The 20,540-nt window shown below is 44.4% G+C and overlaps 1 protein-coding gene across 4 annotated transcripts in view; it reads right to left on the bottom strand.

Annotated features, from left to right (window-relative positions):
* Window positions 1–9,617: 9,617 nt before the first annotated feature.
* The window catches only part of LOC109892789 (homeobox protein cut-like 1), a 263,867-nt gene continuing 252,944 nt past the window's right edge, over window positions 9,618–20,540 (bottom strand). For all 4 annotated transcript variants that reach the window (XM_031826693.1, XM_031826696.1, XM_031826695.1 and 1 more), the window contains 2 exons: window positions 19,733–20,036; window positions 9,618–19,550 (listed from right to left, as the gene is read on the bottom strand). In XM_031826693.1, coding sequence (XP_031682553.1) covers window positions 19,103–19,550; window positions 19,733–20,036 — 752 coding nt within the window. In that variant the 3' untranslated portion in view covers window positions 9,618–19,102. The remainder of the gene's footprint in view (window positions 19,551–19,732; window positions 20,037–20,540) is intronic.

The raw sequence follows: 20,540 nt of genomic DNA, 5'->3' as shown, positions 1-20,540 counted from the left end.
TAGGCCGATTTTATAGTATTCGCATGAAAATGTGCCGTAAATTGGATGGAAACCAAGCTAATGAGAATAATCCTGAAACGGTACTACAGTGCTCTCTGCTGGCTGCATATTGAATGATCAAGTCAGCTCAACCTCAGCCTTCACTGATATAGTATGTTGTGTTGGTGTATAACATAATTGCTTTAGACCTACTACCTGTTGCCTTTGAATGAACACAATGATTCCCAGTGACCAAATCCATGTTATTATAATGGCTACTACAGACTACTTTATATATTTTGTTATCAACTTACCTGTGTTTTCATGATATTACAGACCTACAGTGTACCTACTAAGTTGATATTTGGTACAATGAAACAAACTGTTTCGATGTAGAGTGAAAAAAAGGCAACACCATACAGTTTTGAAAGTGTGTGGTAAGACAACTTTACAAGCTGATCCAAGGACAGATTTCCAAACAATTGGTTGGGAATGAGCTTACAGTGTGGCAAAAAAAGTATTTAGTCAGCCACCAATTGTGCAAGTTCTCCCACTTAAAAAGACGAGAGAGGCCTGTAATTTATCATAGGTACACTTCAACTATGACAGAGAAAATGAGAAAAAAAATCCAGAAAATCACATTGTAGACTTTTTTATGAATTTATTTGCAAATGATGGTGGAAAATAAGTATTTGGTCAATAACAAAAGTTTATCTCAATACTTATATACCCTTTGTTGGCAATGACAGAGGTCAAACTTTTCTGTAAGTCTTCACAAGGTTTTCACACACTGTTGCTGGTATTTTGGCCCATTCCTCCATGCAGATCTCCTCTAGAACAGTGATGTTTTGGGGCTGTTGTTGGGCAACATGGACTTTCAACTCCCTCCAAAGATTTTCTATGGGGTTGAGATCTGGAGACTGGCTAGGTCACTCCAGGACCTTGAAATGCTTCTTACGAAGCCACTCATTCGTTGCCCGGACGGTGTGTTTGGGATCATTGTCATGCTGAAAGACCCAGCCACGTTTCATCTTCAATGCCCTTGCTGATGGAAGGAGGTTTTCACTCAAAATCTCACGATACATGGCCCCATTCATTCTTTCCTTTACACGGATCAGTCGTCCTGGTCCCTTTGCAGAAAAACAAACTAACCCCAGGCTACAAGATGTCACTCTTTGCATGGTCCTTCAGGCTGAATTTGAATCAGCAAAGTAAATAGCTGATCCCAGATCTGTGTGTACAGTACCCTGCGTGAGATGGTGGGTGCACCTAGGGAGGTTGTGTGTGTCTGTAATGATGTACTGAAGGCTCTCACCTGATAGCGACGTAACCCCAGGCTCCTGATGTTATACAGCCCAGTCTATCACACAGAGACCCATTCACAGCATAGAAACCAGAGCTCTCCTTGATCCATGAGGAGGAAACCAGATCTGTCTGTGGAGATGGAAATCCAAACTGCTACAGTAGCACTGGAGGTAAATTGGACAGTTATGCAAACATAAATATGCCATCATGAAAATATACCATATTGACGCTGGTTTAGTTTGTACCTCATCCGTTTGCCGAAACCGATCCTTATGTAACTTTCACGACTCTTCGCAATTTAAGTTGTTGTGAGTGGGCTACATTTACAGTTTTATCCAGAGCGACTTAGAGTAGATCTACTAACTATGACAAGAGTACTGCGATCGTTATATAGATTGATGGTAAAAGGGAAAGCGGATACCTAGTCAGTTATACAACTGAATGCAATAAACTAAAATGTCTCTTTCGCATTTAACCCAACCCCTCTGAATCATAGAGGTGCGGAGGGCTGCCTTAATCGACATCCATGTCTTCGGCGCCCGGGGAACAGTGGGTTAACTGCCCTGCTCAGGGGGAGAATGGCAGATTTTTACCTTGTCAGCTCGGGGATTTGATGGGAAGTGCTAGAAATTGTTGAAGGGTCTTCAAGAGGCTCTATGAATAATCCAGCAGTTTTTAGACTACTTCCTGTATTTGGAGACCCTCACTACCATCTCCTGTCGTCTAGAGACCCATAGGACCAGGAGAGGAGGAATAGGTCAAGGGTCACCAAGGCTCATTAAGCACATCACAGATGCTACTTCCTGTGTTGTTGGGAAACAGATGGTTGAGTTACATATGAAGGACTACACATGTACCATTAGTAACTCATGTGTAACATACTGTGCAATAAGCTGAGGTCACAGTCAGTTTTATTGCGTATAGTTTCTAGGGTGGAAAGCTGTGGAGTTTTAAGACTAAATATGCCAAGTAGACTATTTGGAAACACCTTATGTAGCTTCAGTCAAACCCCTCACATGACATGGGACCATGTCTATGTTTCCTCAGCCCCCTTACCCTATGTTCCTTCAGCCCCATATTCCCTCAGCCCCATGTTCCATCTGTTCCTTCAGCCCCATGTTCCCTCTGTTCCTTCAGCCCCATGTTCCCGCTGTTCCTTCAGCCCCATGTTCCCTCTGTTCCCTCAGCCCCATGTTCCCTCTGTTCCCTCAGCCCATGTCCCCTCAGGTCCCTTAGCTCCCTTACCCTATGTTCCTTCAGCCCCATGGTCTCTCAGTTCCCTCAGCCCCATGTTCCCTCAGCCCCATGTTCCCTCAGCCCCATGTTCCATCAGCCCCATGTTCCCTCAGCCCCATGTTCCCTCTGTTCCCTCAGCCCCATGTTCCCTCTGTTCCCTCAGCCCCATGTTCCCTCTGTTCCCTCAGCCCCATGTTCCCTCTGTTCCCTCAGCCCCATGTTCCCTCTGTTCCCTCAGCCCCATGTTCCCTCTGTTCCCTCAGCCCCATGTTCCCTTTGTTCCCTCAGCCCCATGTTCCCTTTGTTCCCTCAGCCCCATGTTCCCTTTGTTCCCTCAGCCCCATGTTCCCTCTGTTCCCTCAGCCCCATGTTCCCTCTGTTCCCTCAGCCCCATGTTCCCTTTGTTCCCTCAGCCCCATGTTCCCTTTGTTCCCTCAGCCCCATGTTCCCTCTGTTCCCTCAGCCCCATGTTCCCTTTGTTCCCTCAGCCCCATGTTCCCTTTGTTCACTCAGCCCCATGTTCCCTTTGTTCCCTCAGCCCCATGTTCCCTTTGTTCACTCAGCCCCCTTACCCTATTTTCCCTCAGCCCGACGTTCCCTCAGCCCCCCTACCCAGTTCCCTCAGCACCATATTCCATCAGTTCCCTCAGCCCCATGTGCCCTCAATTCCCTCAGCCCCATGTACCCTCAGTTCCCTCAGCCCATGTTCCATCAGCTCCCTCAGCCCATGTTCCCTCAGTTCTCTCAGCACATGTTCCCTTTAGTTCCCTCAGCCCATGTCCCTTCAGTCCATGTTCCCTCAGCTCATGCTCCCTCAGCCCCATGTTCCGTCGGTTCCCTCAGCCCCATGTGCCCTCAGCCCCATGTGCCCTCAGTTCCATGTGCCCTCAGTTCCATGTGCCCTCAGTTCCATGTGCCCTCAGTTCCATGTGCCCTCAGTTCCATGTGCCCTCAGCCCCATGTGCCCCCAGCCCATGTTCCCTCAGCCCATGTTCCCTGAGCCCATGTTCCCTCAGTTCCATCAGCCCATGTTCCCTCAGCCCCATGTTACCTCAATTCCCTCAGCCCCATGTTCCCTCAGCCCACGTTCCATCAGCTCCCTCAGCCCATGTTCCCTCAGCCCATGTTCCATCAGCTCCCTCAGCCCATGTTCCCTCAGCCCATGTTCCTTCAGTTCTCTCAGCACATGTTCCCTTTAGTTCCCTCAGCTCATGCTCCCTCAGTCCCATGTTCCCTCAGCCCCATGTGCCCTCAGCCCCATGTGCCCTCAGTTCCATGTGCCCTCAGTTCCATGTGCCCTCAGTTCCATGTGCCCTCAGTTCCATGTGCCCTCAGCCCCATGTGCCCCCAGCCCATGTTCCCTCAGCCCATGTTCCCTGAGCCCATGTTCCCTCAGTTCCATCAGCCCATGTTCCCTCAGCCCCATGTTACCTCAATTCCCTCAGCCCCATGTTCCCTCAGCCCACGTTCCATCAGCTCCCTCAGCCCATGTTCCCTCAGCCCATGTTCCATCAGCTCCCTCAGCCCATGTTCCCTCAGCCCATGTTCCTTCAGTTCTCTCAGCACATGTTCCCTTTAGTTCCCTCAGCTCATGCTCCCTCAGTCCCATGTTCCGTCGGTTCCCTCAGCCCCATGTGCCCTCAGCCCCATGTGCCCTCAGTTCCATGTGCCCTCAATTCCATGTGCCCTCAGTTCCATGTGCCCTCAGTTCCATGTGCCCTCAGCCCCATGTGCCCCCAGCCCATGTTCCCTGAGCCCATGTTCCCTCAGTTCCATCAGCCCATGTTCCCTCAGCCCCATGTTACCTCAATTCCCTCAGCCCCATGTTCCCTCAGCCCACGTTCCATCAGCTCCCTCAGCCCATGTTCCCTCAGCCCATGTTCCATCAGCTCCCTCAGCCCATGTTCCCTCAGCCCATGTTCCTTCAGTTCTCTCAGCACATGTTCCCTTTAGTTCCCTCAGCTCATGCTCCCTCAGTCCCATGTTCCGTCGGTTCCCTCAGCCCCATGTGCCCTCAGCCCCATGTGCCCTCAGTTCCATGTGCCCTCAGCCCCATGTGCCCTCAGTTCCCCTCAGCCCCATGTTCCCTGAGCCCATGTTCCCTCAGTTCCATCAGCCCATGTTCCCTCAGTTCCATCAGCCCCATGTTACCTCAGCCCCATGTTACCTCAGTTCCCTCAGCCCCATGTCCCTTCAGTTCCCTCAGCCCCATGTTCCCTTTGTTCCCTCAGCCCCATGTTCCCTTTGTTCCCTCAGCCCCATGTTCCCTTTGTTCCCTCAGCCCCATGTTCCCTTTGTTCCCTCAGCCCCATGTTCCCTTTGTTCCCTCAACCCCATGTTCCCTTTGTTCCCTCAGCCCCATGTTCCCTCAGCCCCATGTTCCCTTTGTTCCCTCAGCCCCATGTTCCCTTTGTTCCCTCAGCTCCATGTTCACTTTGTTCCCTCAGCCCCATGTTCACTTTGTTCCCTCAGCCCCATGTTCCCTCTGTTCCCTCAGCCCCATGTTCCCTCTGTTCCCTCAGCCCCATGTCCCCTCTGTTCCCTCAGCCCATGTCCCCTCTGTTCCCTCAGCCCATGTCCCCTCAGGTCCCTCAGCCCCCTTACCCTATTTTCCCTCAGCCCGATGTTCCCTCAGTCCCCCTACCCAGTTCCCTCAGCACCATATTCCCTCAGTTCCCTCAGCCCCATGTGCCCTCAATTCCCTCAGCCCCATGTGCCCTCAATTCCCTCAGCCCCATGTGCCCTCAATTCCCTCAGCCCCATGTGCCCTCAATTCCCTCAGCCCCATGTCCCCTCAGTTCCCTCAGCCCATGTTCCATCAGCTCCCTCAGCCCATGTTCCCTCAGCCCATGTTCCATCAGCTCCCTCAGCCCATGTTCCCTCAGCCCATGTTCCTTCAGTTCTCTCAGCACATGTTCCCTTTAGTTCCCTCAGCCCATGTTCCCTCAGTTCCCCCAGCCCCTGTTCCCTCAGCCCATGTTCCCCCAGCCCATGTTCCCTCAGCCCATGTTCCCTCGGTTCCCTCAGCCCATGTTCCCTCGGTTCCCTCAGCCCATGTTCCCTCGGTTCCCTCAGCCCATGTTCCCTCGGTTCCCTCAGCCCCATGTTCCCTCAGCCCATGTTCCCTGAGCCCATGTTCCCTCAGTTCCATCAGCCCATGTTCCCTCAGCCCCATGTTACCTCAATTCCCTCAGCCCCATGTTCCCTCAGCCCACGTTCCATCAGCTCCCTCAGCCCATGTTCCCTCAGCCCATGTTCCATCAGCTCCCTCAGCCCATGTTCCCTCAGCCCATGTTCCTTCAGTTCTCTCAGCACATGTTCCCTTTAGTTCCCTCAGCTCATGCTCCCTCAGTCCCATGTTCCGTCGGTTCCCTCAGCCCCATGTGCCCTCAGCCCCATGTGCCCTCAGTTCCATGTGCCCTCAGTTCCATGTGCCCTCAGTTCCATGTGCCCTCAGTTCCATGTGCCCTCAGCCCCATGTGCCCCCAGCCCATGTTCCCTCAGCCCATGTTCCCTGAGCCCATGTTCCCTCAGTTCCATCAGCCCATGTTCCCTCAGCCCCATGTTACCTCAATTCCCTCAGCCCCATGTTCCCTCAGCCCCATGTTCCCTCAGTTCCCTCAAATCCATGTTCCCTCAGTTCCCTCAAATCCATGTTCCCTTAGTTCCCTCAGCCCCATGTTCCCTCAGCCCCATGTTCCCTCAGCCCCATAGTCCTTCAGTTCTACCTTCTAAACTAGGGGTCGGCAATCCAAATGAGAGAAAGATACATTTTCAACTTCTGGTCACAGGTCACCAATGATTCAATGCTTCATTGGGTCCTAGGCCATTTAATTGTGCATATTTGAGCCAAACCTTTAAAAAAATACTTGAGTAGATGCTGAGATACATATTATTTAATCTCAGAAAATCCAATTTAGACTGCTGGAATATTGACAAAAGGTCAAGGCAATAGTGATTGACCATAATTAAGTACGTCAGCATTTTCTACTTTATAGCAATAAGCATTTGTGTCAATCTTGCCAAAGTCTGAGGCAAAGAGCAATGTGCAGCTCTAACTGCCACATATAAATGGAACTGCCAAAATAAAGAAACGCCAACATAAAGTGTCTTAATAGGGTGTTGGGCCACGAGCCGCCAGAACAGCTTCAATGCACCTTGACATAGATTCTACTGGTGTCTGGAACTCGATTTGAAGGATGTGACACCAGTCTTCCATGAGAACTTATATCATTCATTTTTTTTAAACGCTATCTCAGGCCTGCTCCAGAATCTCCCACAAGTGTTCAATTGGGTTGAGATCTGGTGACTGAGATTAACACACAACTTTTAAACCCCATATTCTCCTTTATTCCACTCTTTCAACTTTTAAAACCCCTATTCCACTCTTTCATATTCACTGAGATATCTTCTTCTAGACATGGTTAGCCAAAGTAATAATGACCCTAAGCATGATGGGATGTTATTTGCTTAATTAACTAAAGAACCACACCTGTGTTGGAGCACCTGCTTTAAATATGTTTTGTATTCCTCATTTACTCAAGTGTTTCCAGCTGGCTGGTTAACACTGGGTTAAACTGATTAAGAAGTTAACGGCAGAGCCAAAATGATAACTGGCCTTCTCTTAGCGAGAAGTAAATTATATTTGTACATGAGCTATATATGCTATCCTTATATTCTTGATCCTAGTGATTTCAGACTGTGTAAAACAGCCTGGAATAAAAACAACGTGTGTGGGTGGAGAGAGGGTTGGTTTTACAGGTTTACTCGCTCTAGATTGTCAGTACTGCACGTCTTCTTCGCTATCGTGCCACGGCTGTGTCAGTGTCGATTGTAAGTAAAATGTATGTATCCCTTCAAATCGAATCAAATTTTATTGGTCACATACACATGGTTAGCAGATGTTATTGCGAGTGTAGCGAAATGCTTCTAGTTCTGACAGTGCAGCAATATTTAACAGTAATATCTAACAATTCCACAACAAATACCAAATACACACAAATCTAAGTAAAGGAATGGAATAAGAATATTGAAGTCGGAAGTTTACATACACTTAGGTTGGAGTCATTAAAACTTGTTTTTCAACCACTCCACAAATTTCTTGTTAACAAACTAGTTATAATAATGACCATCGTTATGTTTGGAGGAAAATGGGGGAGGCTTGCAAGCCGAAGAACACCATCCCAACCATGAAGCACGGGTTGGAGGCATCATGTTGTGGGGGTGCTTTGCTGCAGGAGGGACTGGTGCACTTCACAAAATAGATGGCCTCATGAGGAGGGAAAATTGTGTGGATATATTGAAGGAACATCTCAAGACATCAGTCAGGAAGTTAAAGCTTGGTCGCAAATGGGTCTTCCAATGACCAAGCATACTTCCAAAGTGGTTGACAGTGAGTAAGAGGTTATTTTCCTGACACCACACTCCGAGAGCCCTCACCTCCTCCCTGTAGGCTGTCTCGTCGTTGTTGGTAATCAAGCCTACTACTGTTGTGTCGTCTGCAAACTTGATGATTGAGTTGGAGGCGTGCATGGCCACGCAGTCCCGGGTGAAGAGGGAGCACAGGAGCACAGAAGAGGGAGCATGCACCCTTGTGGGGCCCCAGTGTTGAGGATCAGCGAAGTGGAGATGTTGTTTCCTACCTTCACCACCTAGGGGGGGCCCGTCAGAAAGTCCAGGACGCAATTGCACAGGTCGGGGTTGAGACCCAGGGCCTCAAGCTTAATGATGAGCTTGGAGGGTACTCTGGTGTTGAATAGTGAGTTATAGTCAATGAACAGCATTCTTACATAGGTATTCCTCTTGTCCAGATGGGATAGGGAAGTGTGCAGTGTTAAGGCTGTCCGTTGTCTCCATATCTATTCATTATAGCAATCGAAATGCTAGCTATTAAAATTAGATCCAACAAGAACATCAAGGAGTTAGAAATCCAGGAGTTACAAGTTTCTTCTCAAGTCTGGATCCCTGCACAGTCTCAATGTAGATCTGGATCACTTTTATAGTCGCTGGACTAAAACCTAATTAAGACAAGTGTACTATATTGCGTATTGGATCATTAAAAGACAATGTTTACACTACCTTATAGTTTACCACAGGGGTTCAACTTTGGTTTTAGAAGTGGGGGGGGACATATTTAAAAAAAAATTTTTTTATCCAGTTGGATAAACACTCCAAAGCGCCTACCCGACTGCTCGGTGGGGTACGCATGGTCCTAAAGCACACCGTCGCCTCGTTTTGTATCCATGACAGTGAAAGTTGCGCCCCTGGTTTACCAATTAAATAGACAGATTGTGAAGTAGACATACTTGGTATTCATATCTCAAAACATAAATTAACTTACCGCAACCAACTTCAATAGAAGGTTTGCAAAAATAGATAAGATTCTGCAACCACAGAGAGGTAAATACCTGTCTATTTATGGAATTTTATTAACTCCAATAATAGTTTACTTACTAATGGCACTGCCTACTCCAGATTACTAGTTTTTAAAAATCATGAGCAAAAAAATATTGGAATGCAAAGCCAGACAAAATTAAAGATGCCTATTTATAATGAATATGAGTTTAGGGGGCTAAATTATTAAATAATAAATCATTAAACCTCTCACTAAAAGCTTCACTCATACATAAATTATACTTCAACCCAAAATGGTTCTCCAGTAGATTATTAATAAAGGATCATACTTTGTTCAAATATTGCCTTTTTGCCTTTATATAGAGCGGCAGGTAGCCTAGTGGTTAGAGCGTTGGGCCAGTTCCATTCATCAAGGATGATGAACGGAAACAGGATGCACCTGAACTCAATTTCGATTCTCATAGCAAAGGGTCTGAATACTTATGTAAATAAGGTAATAATAAAAAACATGTAAAAATTTCTAAACACCTGTTTTCACTTTCATTGTGTGATATTTTGTGTAGATTGATGAGAAACATTTTTTATTTAATCAATTTTAGAATAACAAATAGTGGAAAAAGTCAAGAGGTCTGAATACTTTCCGAATGCACTGTATGTAAAACTGTTTACACTTGTTAATAACATGGAACAGACCGAACAACGACAAAGAGTAATATTATAGCAAAAAAAGACACCACACCAACTTTGTGTTTGTATAAAAGATATTTACTTCAATTATCACACCTAGGGTGCTAGTGAATAATAATAACAATAATAATAATAACAACAATAATACATTGTGAGTTTCATACAGTGATATTGCCTCTCCATATTCTATAGGGACTGTCTTACAGTGCTGAGAACAGACTACATGACTTAAATGACCAAATAAAAAGGAACCAGATGAAAACAACAAATGAGTGAACAACTGAAACTGGAAGAGATTTCTGTGAAGGAAGAGTCACCCTCTCATTGCCAATGATCATGAAGCCTAGAATCACGCCATAGAAAAATATATCAGCGGACAGCAACTAGCTAAACCTCTCTCTGGACTGAAGAGGGGGAGGAAGAGCACTGTTGTGGCCAGTGATAGTGACAAGGACTCTGCTAAAAGTAGTTTCCACCTGAGCTTTGAGAGAGACAATTAGACCAGCTGAGATGGAGGGAGGTTTCCTCACTTCAAAAGCAGTCAGTAAAAAGAGAGGACACAAACTAAAAGAGAAGGAAACTGCAGCCCTTAACTGCATAAGAGCCGCTCAATGCGCCACACACATATACACACGCAACGTCATATGAATGCCTAAACCCCCACTGGGTGTCATTTTACCCCATGTCAAGCTAGAATTCAAAAGTGAATTGCGCTGTAACTCTTCAGTTGGAAGTGCCAACTCTTCGTTGAGAAAGACACTTTTTTGGTTGAAGGGATTTTTAAAATTGATTTTGCAACATAGGGTAGCTTCAATGTGAAGTTTGGTTAAAAAAAAAACTAAATCACATAACCTTCAAAATAAATGAAATTGCACAAATCAAATGTCTATGGAAGCCATATCTGTACAAGGTCTAAGGTCTCCATCATACATTTATTTTGCCAAAACCAGAGCTCTGAAATAAACGTATTATTCAAGGGACTTAAAGGTCTCTCCAGCAGTGGACAACACGGTATAACATCTGGATCTTCTTCCTCCCATTTAAGGAAAAGCAAACAAACAAAAATCTGTTCGTCTCAATTATTTCCAAAAATCTAGTGTCTATAGCAGTGTTTCCCAACTCCTCAATTACACCTAACAGAACACATTTTTGTTGTAGATTAAAGTCATTGAGGGCTTGATGATTAGTTGACAAGTTGAATCAGGTGTGCTTGTCCAGGACTACAACAAAGATGTGTACTGTTGGAGGTACTGGATCACTGGAGTTGGGAAACACTGGTATATTTTAACAGGCATTCTCAAGTTCTGCTATTGAATGACATTTGACCAACAACATGACCTATGTATATTCAGATATTATATACAATGTACTGAAAGTCAGCAACTTGACATTACAGTAGATAAACTGATAGTGAGATGGCAGCCTGACCAAACACAAGAAAGCTGGAGACCTCTGGCACTTTGAAGGAGAGAGTGGGCACACTCTCAGACTTCTCAAATGCTTGGTAAAAGAAGAGTCCCAGTTTCAAACTCATCAGCTGAAAATAAAGGTTGCTTATAAACCTGGTAGGGTAATTAATAGTAAAGGCGAGGAGCCAAAACCATTGGCGAGTATGGCTAGCTTTGTTCTGAACGAAATGAGTCAATGAGAATCAGATTATACGACAACATTTAAAATCAATTATCTTAGACTTGGATATAGCACATGGCTAAACAAAGGTGAATTGGAGTTGAGAAACCAAGACAAACTTGATGACTTCAGCAGTTTAGAAACAATGTGTCTGGTTCTAAATTCATACAGTCAGTTGAGGCTTTGGGAGCATGTAAATGTGAGTATGGAGACAGATCTGAACTGAGAGAGGGGACTCCATGGACACCCATCTTATATAGGTCTTAGACAATGCCATCATAACACATTCTCATTTGACTAGACAGCAAGGTAGCAGCAAAGGACTGTGGGTGATGAGGTTCTATCATGACTCCTTCACTAAAGCGCTAATTACGCAGCTTTCAAAAAACACTATTGGTTGTCAACTATAGGGGGCCAAATTAGTTGTCCGTTTGGAGTTGGTCGAGAATGGTTCAAAACCCATGGAACACAACCAACAGTTAGTCAATGTAAAAATATATCATATAGTTAGTTATTCATTGTTGACCTATATGTCAACTACCACTGAGTGATAGATTCAATGGACATTGGTTGAACTGTAATGCATAGAGTATTATGGACCTTACGTACATAATCCAAATTTAATATGACATGATTAATGCTGTTGTTGTTGACCATTATTATAGTCTCCATTTCCAACGTCACTGGCATCCAAACTCTATTAACATGCCACTTTTGACTCCTCACAATCACAATAAGCCTACTGTCCCTGGCTGACATCTGAGACTAAACACAAACAAAAGGATACGAGAGTAAGAATGAAACGTATTCATGTTCAAATCAAATCTTCAATCAAAATGGGAAGGCAAATCAAAAGCAAATAAATCCAGATTTTCATCAAACTTTTGGCAAACATTGTCAAAAATCTTTTATCACGACCAGTGGCTCTTGACATTGAATAAGGAGATCCAATAAGGCAAAAGGAGTGTATATAGTATAAATAAAAGTAAGTATAGATTGGGGGTGGTGATGTACAATGACATTATATGATTCTGTATATGCTTCTATGAGAATCAAGGCATTGGTCTTAATGTGTACTAGGTTAAAGTTTGTCTCACAAATACCGCAAGGTTATGAAATGATTGAAGGGTCATATTAGAAATGTGAATTAATGATACACAAACACCATGAGACCAACGCTGGCTAATGCTAAAACTTCTGCAACAATCCTTGTAGTCGATCTTACAGAAGTGTGAGGTTTTCATAGTCCTAATATAAAAAGAAAAAGTTAAAAACCTAATGGACACAAACCCTACAGAGAGAACTACCAATACGTTGACAGTAATAACAAAAAACAAACCCATAGTAATGCTTAACAACTTGCTATAAGGATATATTTCATCTGTACAATTTTATATGACAGTGTATATAATATTGATAGCAATCTGCTTTAGTTCTATAGAAAAATATTTGCAAAGGGCAAATTCCTGAAATTCGTCCAAAAAGAATCGTATAGATTCTGCAACAAATTATACACTGTTTAACTGGACATTGGACTCGAATGGAGCGAACTGTGTTTTTCTTAGCAACAGAAAAATAACATGAAAACACAAGGGAATTGTAGCACAAAAAAACTGCACAAACACATGCAAAATGCCCTCTGTACTGTATGAACCAGTGTAGCAAAATGCCCTCTGTACTGTATAAACCAGTGTAGCTTTGGGTGCTTCCTCCAGGGTTCCACTGAAATCCCATCCCCTAATTCTTCATGATACTCAGAATCTTACCCGTTCATTCAGAAAGCTACAGACAACTCTGTGTCTACAAAACTGACAAACACTTAAAGAAAACCTTTCCCTGTCAATAGCAGAAATATACACATGAACAGGAGCAGAGAAAAGAGGATCGACCTCTAGCTCTTGGACTCCCTACAACATAAAGACTTTATTAACTTGTGACTGATAAGAGTGGCCTGTTCTATATGATCTTTACATGGACATGTGATAGACAATAACTCACAGACAGGTAGACAAGCCTGATTTGGTCCTCTTTCAGAAGTTGTATTGCTCATGTATTGGTGTGTTATATCAGTCCGTGTCTATGTTCTGTGCCTTTGTAATCGGCATTATTTCCATGACTGTGGCCTCTTGGAGCATTGTGTCCTTGAATACTGGAGTCTGACAAAGCAATGTCATATATGTGAACCAAACCTACAGGGAAAAGAGGCGTGGTATACATCAACCAATGACGTTCAGACGGTTTGAAAACTAGGATAAGGTAAAAAGTCATTGAAGCACTTTTGCTTCTACTACAACCAGAATGACTTCCATTAGTTCAGAGTGCACAACCCCCCTTTAATGATCACGATAAAATAATAATCCAAAACACATTGACCTATGAATAATAAAATCCAATTAAAGTTCATGATGGTTGATCAAAAACATTTCACTCTGGGCCAAAAGACCAAACTACACTTAACAAAAATATAAACACAACATGTAATATGTTGGTCCCATGAGCTGAAATAAAAAAAATCCCAGAAATGTTCCATTCGCACAAAAAGCTTATTTCTCTCAAATGTTGTACACAAATTTGTTTACAGCCCTGTTAGTGAGCATTTCTCATTTGCAAAAGATAATCCATCCACCTGACAGGTGTGGCCTATCAAGAAGCCGATTAAACAGCATGATCATTACACAGGTGCACCTTGTGCTGGGGACAATAAAAGGCCACTTTAAAATGTGCAGTTGTTGTCACACAACACAATGCCACAGATGTCTCAAGTTTTGAGGGTGCGTGCGATTGGCATGCTGACTGCAAGTATGTCCACCAGTGCTGTTGCAAGAGAATGTTAATTTGTCTACCATAAGCTGCCTCCAATGTTGTTTTAGAGAATTTGGCAGTGTGTCCAAATGGCCTCACAACAGCCGACCACGTGTAACCACGCCATCCAACTAACTCCACATTCGTCTTCTTCACCTGCGGGATAGCCTGAGGGGGAGGTGGGGGTGTTGAACAAGTTTGGTCTGTAATAAAGCCCTTTTGTGGGGAAAAACTCATTCTGATTGGCTGAGCCTGGCTCCCCAGTGGGTGGGCCTATGCCCTCCAAGGCCCACCCATGGCTGCACCCATGCCCAGTCATGAAATCTATAGATTAGGAACAAATGTATTTACCTCAGTATAATCTTTGAAATTGTTGCATGTTGCGTTTATATTTTTGTTCAGTATACATGCAATGTTTCCAAAATGACTGACAGCAGAACATGATTTGGGGAGAAAAGTGAGAGAACTCCTGTTCAAATCTTCAATTAGCGTCAAATGAGAAACAGATAAAGGAAAACAAATCCACACAAATTCAACTCCCAATCAAAAAGCACTGCCTGTCAAGCATGTCGCCTGTCCTAACCGGGCAATAGCTGGGAACAGTTTACATCATGACAGCACAACTTGACATGTTAGTAATAGTATCAAAGTGAAATCCCTCTGATCAACTCCATTTCATTAGTGCCTCTACCAGACACTCAAGCCTGCATCGTTCTTAATGAGGGCCATACCCACTATCTGCGTGGGGGGCTTTTGATTGTGGACCTCTTACTAAATCTGTGGCCTACAAGAGTCTGCCTTGGCATCACCTCTGGAGGAGCCCAGGACTGTAGACAGTCACAGAACTGGCCCCCTTTTGTTCAACAGCAGTGAAGTATTTCCAGACAAAACAACTTTGCTACAGACGTCAACAGCTGCGTTGAAGACGCAGCATGTGGGAGACCAATCAAAATGATTGCTTGTTTCCATGTGGTGCCTGCACAAGACTTGGAGACCAGTGATGAAAAGTCTCATGAGAATGACGATGGGATGGGCGCAAGACTTCAGTCCAAGAGCCAGCTTACTGCATTCGTTTATGAGCAATCCTGAAAAGAATATCAACACTTTGGTCTGGATCACTTTAAGGCAAAGGCAATCCTACGAAAATATAGACTGAAGGAAAAGGCGTGCAGACGGTTAAGTGCTAAGATGTCTCTTTAATAGTGCTAAAAGATCAAGACCTTTTTTTGAAAGGTAACGTTTTTGGGTGTGATCAATTTAAGCATTACGTGTCAAAAGCCATTATATATAAATACCATTATGTTTTGCTTAAACTTGTCGATGTTCTTGTGCTTTTATCAAAAGATCAACACTCCTTGATTTTTTTGTTTGTGTTCAATCGATCACATTTTTTCAATGAAATTCAGTAAAAAAGTGTAACCAGCTGATAGGGACTGCTGTGGCTTAGCCAGACTGGCAGTGTCACTTGAAGAGAGCGTGGTTTGGAACCATGCAGGACACAGGGCTTTTGAACAGTGTGCTAACATCACTCCCCTCCAGAGGTGATCCAATCACCACCAGCTTCGCTGTAGGAGGGGCAGCTGAGCAGTAGCCATTCAGGACCCAATTCTGTTCCAAATGCTCACAATTTAAAAAAGTATCCAATAATCTCTCTTTAAAGACTAAACTTATTGTAAAGTCAGAACGGAATAGAAAATATTCATGAGCATGCAATTAAATCTTTTAAGGTAAAGTTGCCTTCCCCCCCTTTTTAAAGAGGTTTTTGGTCAGTAGTGCTTGTGCTTTACACAGCTGTTTGTGTTATTGTTAGTATAAAAATGTCATTTGATCAGTTTTTTTGTCTGAAGCCTATAATTAGCAAATCATAATTGAGGAAATATTCATCTTCTAAATAGTAGGTGTACATAGTACAAACAGCGTCACAAAATGTAGCCAGTGCATCCCAGTTTATAGTCCAATAAACAGGAAACGCCAAAGTCACACTCTTGCTGGATCTAAGCACATATATAGTGATGTGATCACCGCTTATTTTAGATAAAATCTACCTCACTTTATTCATCTCAAACAAAGCTGGGAAATCTCCAAAGATAAGTGTCAGATTCAGAGGTGATGCCAAAGTACAGCAGTTCCAGACCTTCAGATGCTACTGGTTCTTGAGCCCCACCACAACTTCGGTCCTGTGCTGGGTTCAGTAATACACGGAAAATGTACAAAAGAGAATATAAGTCAACCTGATTTCAATCATGCTTGTTGAAATGAAAGAGGAAAATAGAAATGCACAGACGCATCAAATCATGAACGGTGAATGCACCATAATGCTATAGACGACGTTGTCGGGTTGCTCTCCCATTTCAGCTCAAACAACATAAATGACACTGTCAAAACGTCTTCAAAGATCACTAAATATACATGTATGACAACTAAATCTCGTACGTATAACCCAATACTGCCGGCAGTCTATCAGTCAAAAAAAATATTATATGACCCCTTATAGTCCCTTCCATACAATAATAACAACAATAATGAACAGAAATCAAATAAGACATTAAAATGTAAAATACAGCACCTATAAATAAGCATAACAAAAACATGAAACCAAAAAACCTTTGTTGAAGTGATCTACTGCTTGTCTTTAATATGGCAATAAAGGGGACCTACTGTATTTGTGAGTCTGCTATGCCGTAAGCCATATCATTTAGAAAACAGCTTAGAAGAAACAAAGGGTGGCAGTTGTGCACTCTACGTGTGTGCAGGTATATACAAATCAAAGCCACACAGACTTATAAAACACACAGACACACACACACACTCAAGGGTGTGTATGGCAGAGCAGGGAAGCTAGTCCTCGCTCACACCCTCACACCCCCTTCTTACGGTACGTGGATACAAAAATCACACACGCCTACTTGTGTACACGTACGTGTGTGCTCTCACACACTCAAACACACAGGGAGAGGCAGTGGGCGGGCAGGCACTGTGAGCTTGTGGCATAGGAGGAGGAAAGGGGGAAAAGGGAAGAGGTTGCGATGTGTGCGGGGGGGGGGGGTCTAATGTTCTACCATATCTGGGGAAGGGAGGGTGGGTTGAGGGTTAAGTATAAAACTAATGTCTTTGTTTTCTTCCATTGACCCGTGTCAAGTGATCTTAACCTCTGAGATATATTCACATGGGGCAGGCCAAGAGTTACACCAGAAAGTAAGAGGACTTGTTGTGACCAGTGGAGAATGGAGATGCTACGTAACAGTCATGAATTGATCATAAAACTGGTCATAATATAAGGAGTGAGCGCATCAAGATTGGTGGGAGAATCAGCTTGACTTTGAAAGAGACAACCAAATTGGATGGGGCTTTGTCACATCGACACTACTTTGGATATAACTTTTGGTGTTGGTTATTCAATTAGTAAAAATGTACCTTGAAATATCTCTACTAAGCCTTGGCACTGTTTAGTACATTTGACCTCTTGACCTCTGCGCAACACAACATGGCAGCCTGTGGAGAATATATGTCAAAGGGTTTTAAAGGAGGGACGTGTGACTGGTTGACCATGACCAGGTCAGTCTTGTAGCTCTGTACGGGAACACACAAGCAGAGGAGAGTCCATCTCCTCCTCAGACTCGTAGTGCACCGCATGTGAGGACCGACACACAACAGCTGGGGTTTCTTGTCTTTCTTTTCTGTCTTTTTACAATGTACAAATATACACACAACCGTAGGTAAAGAGTTGAGAGCAAAAGAGCCAGATGCTTGGAATATACAGTAAAGTGAGCTGTGCATCTCCTGGCTTTTTCACCCAATGAAACGCAAGCCACTGTACACCCTGGTTCTGAGGTCTTAATAGTGTGGTTTTTGGGGTTAAAATAGGTTAAAAAGCAAGTTTGCTACTTTTTATTTTTTATATTTTTTATATCTAGACTGAAATAGGTTTTTTTCTCCATGAACTTGTATACAACTTTTTAGTTTATTTTCTTTTTTTCTCAAACCTGATTTTGGCCTAAAATGGAGTGTATTAAACAAACGCTCCCGGTGCCACCAAAATGGCGTCCCCCGGAAGTCAGTTAAAGCTATGAAAGAAATGTACACTACTTATCAAAGAGCTTCTAGATCACCCACGAGAAAGAACACAAAGTAAGCTACCACAAGATGTTTTTCTGATTTTTCCTTTTTCCTGACATGACCGTTGCATTTTATGTTGTACGTTGAAAAACTGTGAATTAAAGTGATACTTTTTTTTCAAAGTTCCTTTCAACTGATAATGAGTATTTCACTTCAGATTTTACCCTTCCCAAATATTTAGGAATCTAAAATAGCATTGTTTAAAGTCGACCGACTGTGCAATCTCTTAGTGGCAACCAAATTGCTATAAAGTTTTTTTCTTTCTCAGAGGAGAAAAATAATTTTATAAAAATGTTAATTATTTTCTCAATAGAGTGGATAGCATATTAAGAGTTCCAGTGCCATTACATGGCAGCTTTTGGGGCACAGAAAGGAACATTGCTTGGGAAAGGGTTCTCCTCTCCTGCAGACTAATTTTCTAAATGCTTGGCTTTTCATTCTCTTTTTTTGTTTGACGATCCTATCAGAAAGCCAAAGAACTGCAATGGAGTTATGAGGAGAAAGAACCTCTTAGAAAACAGAAAAAAGGGAAAACATTGTAACAGTTAGTCTACTAGATGTGAAAACTCACTGAGCGAACAAGGTTAGAAAAACTTTGAGGTGGTGAATAAATCTCTCAAAGGGAAACACACACACACACACACACGCACACGCACACAAATAAAACACATAATTGCTTCTCGTGACAGTTTCCTCCTGTGGAGTGACGCTCCTTTGTGAGTAGCGCAAGTCTTTCGTCTCTTCCGCACCTTTGGCCGGTGGTGTTGGGGCCCTGTGGCCAGCAGGGCTGTTAAGTGCTTTATCTCCAAACAAAGCCAGGTTGTTGCTGTTGTTTCGCTTCTTGAAAAAAATCTATGAACCCTCTTTGATATGAAAAGTCGTAAAAGATGCCAGTTCCTCTCTGGCAGCACTGCTCCAGTCTTGGCCTTGGAACTGTGCAGTCAGGGCACTAGAAAAATAGTAACTCTCACTCTCCAGCAGCAGGGGTACCGTATCAGAACTCCCACTCGTGGGGCTCGTCTTTACCGGCAGCCTTCTCCAGGCGGTGGATGATATTATTGAGGTTGGCGGCTTTCTTCTTACGCAGGCTGCTGTCGCGGGGGTTGCGGGCAGCAGTGGTGGTGGCAACAGACGCAGAGGAAACATGGGTGCTCTCGGGGAAGCTGAACAGGCTGTCCAGGGCGCCGCCCTTGTGGTGGCCGCTGGTACCTGCAGCGTTGCTGCCAGTGGCTGACGTGGTGCCGTCGTCTCTGTGGTCGGACCCCCCCTCGCCTTCTGAGGCCGGGTGGTGCTCGTGGCCGGGGCGTGTGCCCTCCACTGTGCCATCTGACTCGGTACCGTCACAGCTGTCCCCCTCACTGGCCTTGCCCGCCCTGGTGGACGGGGAGCCGCCCTCACCTCGCTGGATCTCCTCGATGAAAAGCTCCCGTCGGATACGAGACCTGGAGGCCAGAGAGAAAGAGAGCAGAGGGACCCCAACATCCCTCAGTCAGACACAGACACATAGCTGGGAGTCTCTCACATCAACACAGAAAAAAGCAAGTATTTGGAATAAAATGAAAAACTATTTAGATCCAGATCTGCATCCATTCCCAGCCTTCTCCCTCTGTTTCTCTCCACCCACCTATAGTTGTGGAACCAGTTGATGACGGTGCTGGTTTTGAGATTGAGCTGTGAGGCCAGCTCCTCAATGGTCTTGGGCGAGGGGTAGGGCTTCTGCTGGTAGGCCCTCTTCAGGGCCTCCTTCTCCTCGGGGGCCAGCACCACACGGGCCTTCTTCAGGTGCTGCTGGGGAGGCTGCTGCTGGTGCAGGTGGTGGCCGAGGCCGTGCTGGGGGCTGCCCCCCTGGCTGAAGTCTCCCCCTGACAGGCCACCACTGTCCGCGGTCTGGCTCTCGCTCACAGAGCTGTGGCGCCGCTTCATGTACGCTGGCGGGGAGAGATGGGAGGGCAAAGGGTTGAAAATATACGAGCCCTCTACAGAGAGAGATGGAAGGGTTAACTATAGTACGAGGATGCCATGTAAACTCCATGTAGACTTGCCTGACAGGGCTTTGAATTCCGCTTTAAATTCACACAAGCAACATGACAACATGATATCTGTCCACAGCAACTGAAATACTACAGCATTCAACAAATGTGGATGTGATCTTTTATAAGGTTCACAGGTGTAGCTAAATACTCTAATACAAGAGTCACAAAATCAAAGATAAACATTGCCACCAGGGGGCAGTATTACCATACACATGCTCAGGAGACAGATTCCCCATCAGAAAGAACAATTGAAAGAGGAAATTGACTGTTCGAGGAAATTGACTGTTCGACTCCTCTTGAGACCTGCTTGATACATTTAAACATGTTCACATGGCATGTGTGACATGGAAGTAACAGATTAGTCACATTATGGACCAAAATATGAACATGATTTATGAT

The sequence above is a fragment of the Oncorhynchus kisutch genome, linkage group LG6, assembly GCF_002021735.2.
Source record: "Oncorhynchus kisutch isolate 150728-3 linkage group LG6, Okis_V2, whole genome shotgun sequence".
In the NCBI taxonomy this organism is placed as follows: domain Eukaryota; kingdom Metazoa; phylum Chordata; class Actinopteri; order Salmoniformes; family Salmonidae; genus Oncorhynchus; species Oncorhynchus kisutch.
Note: the sequence above shows the minus strand (reverse complement) of the source record. Positions and strands in the feature narration are given on the sequence as shown.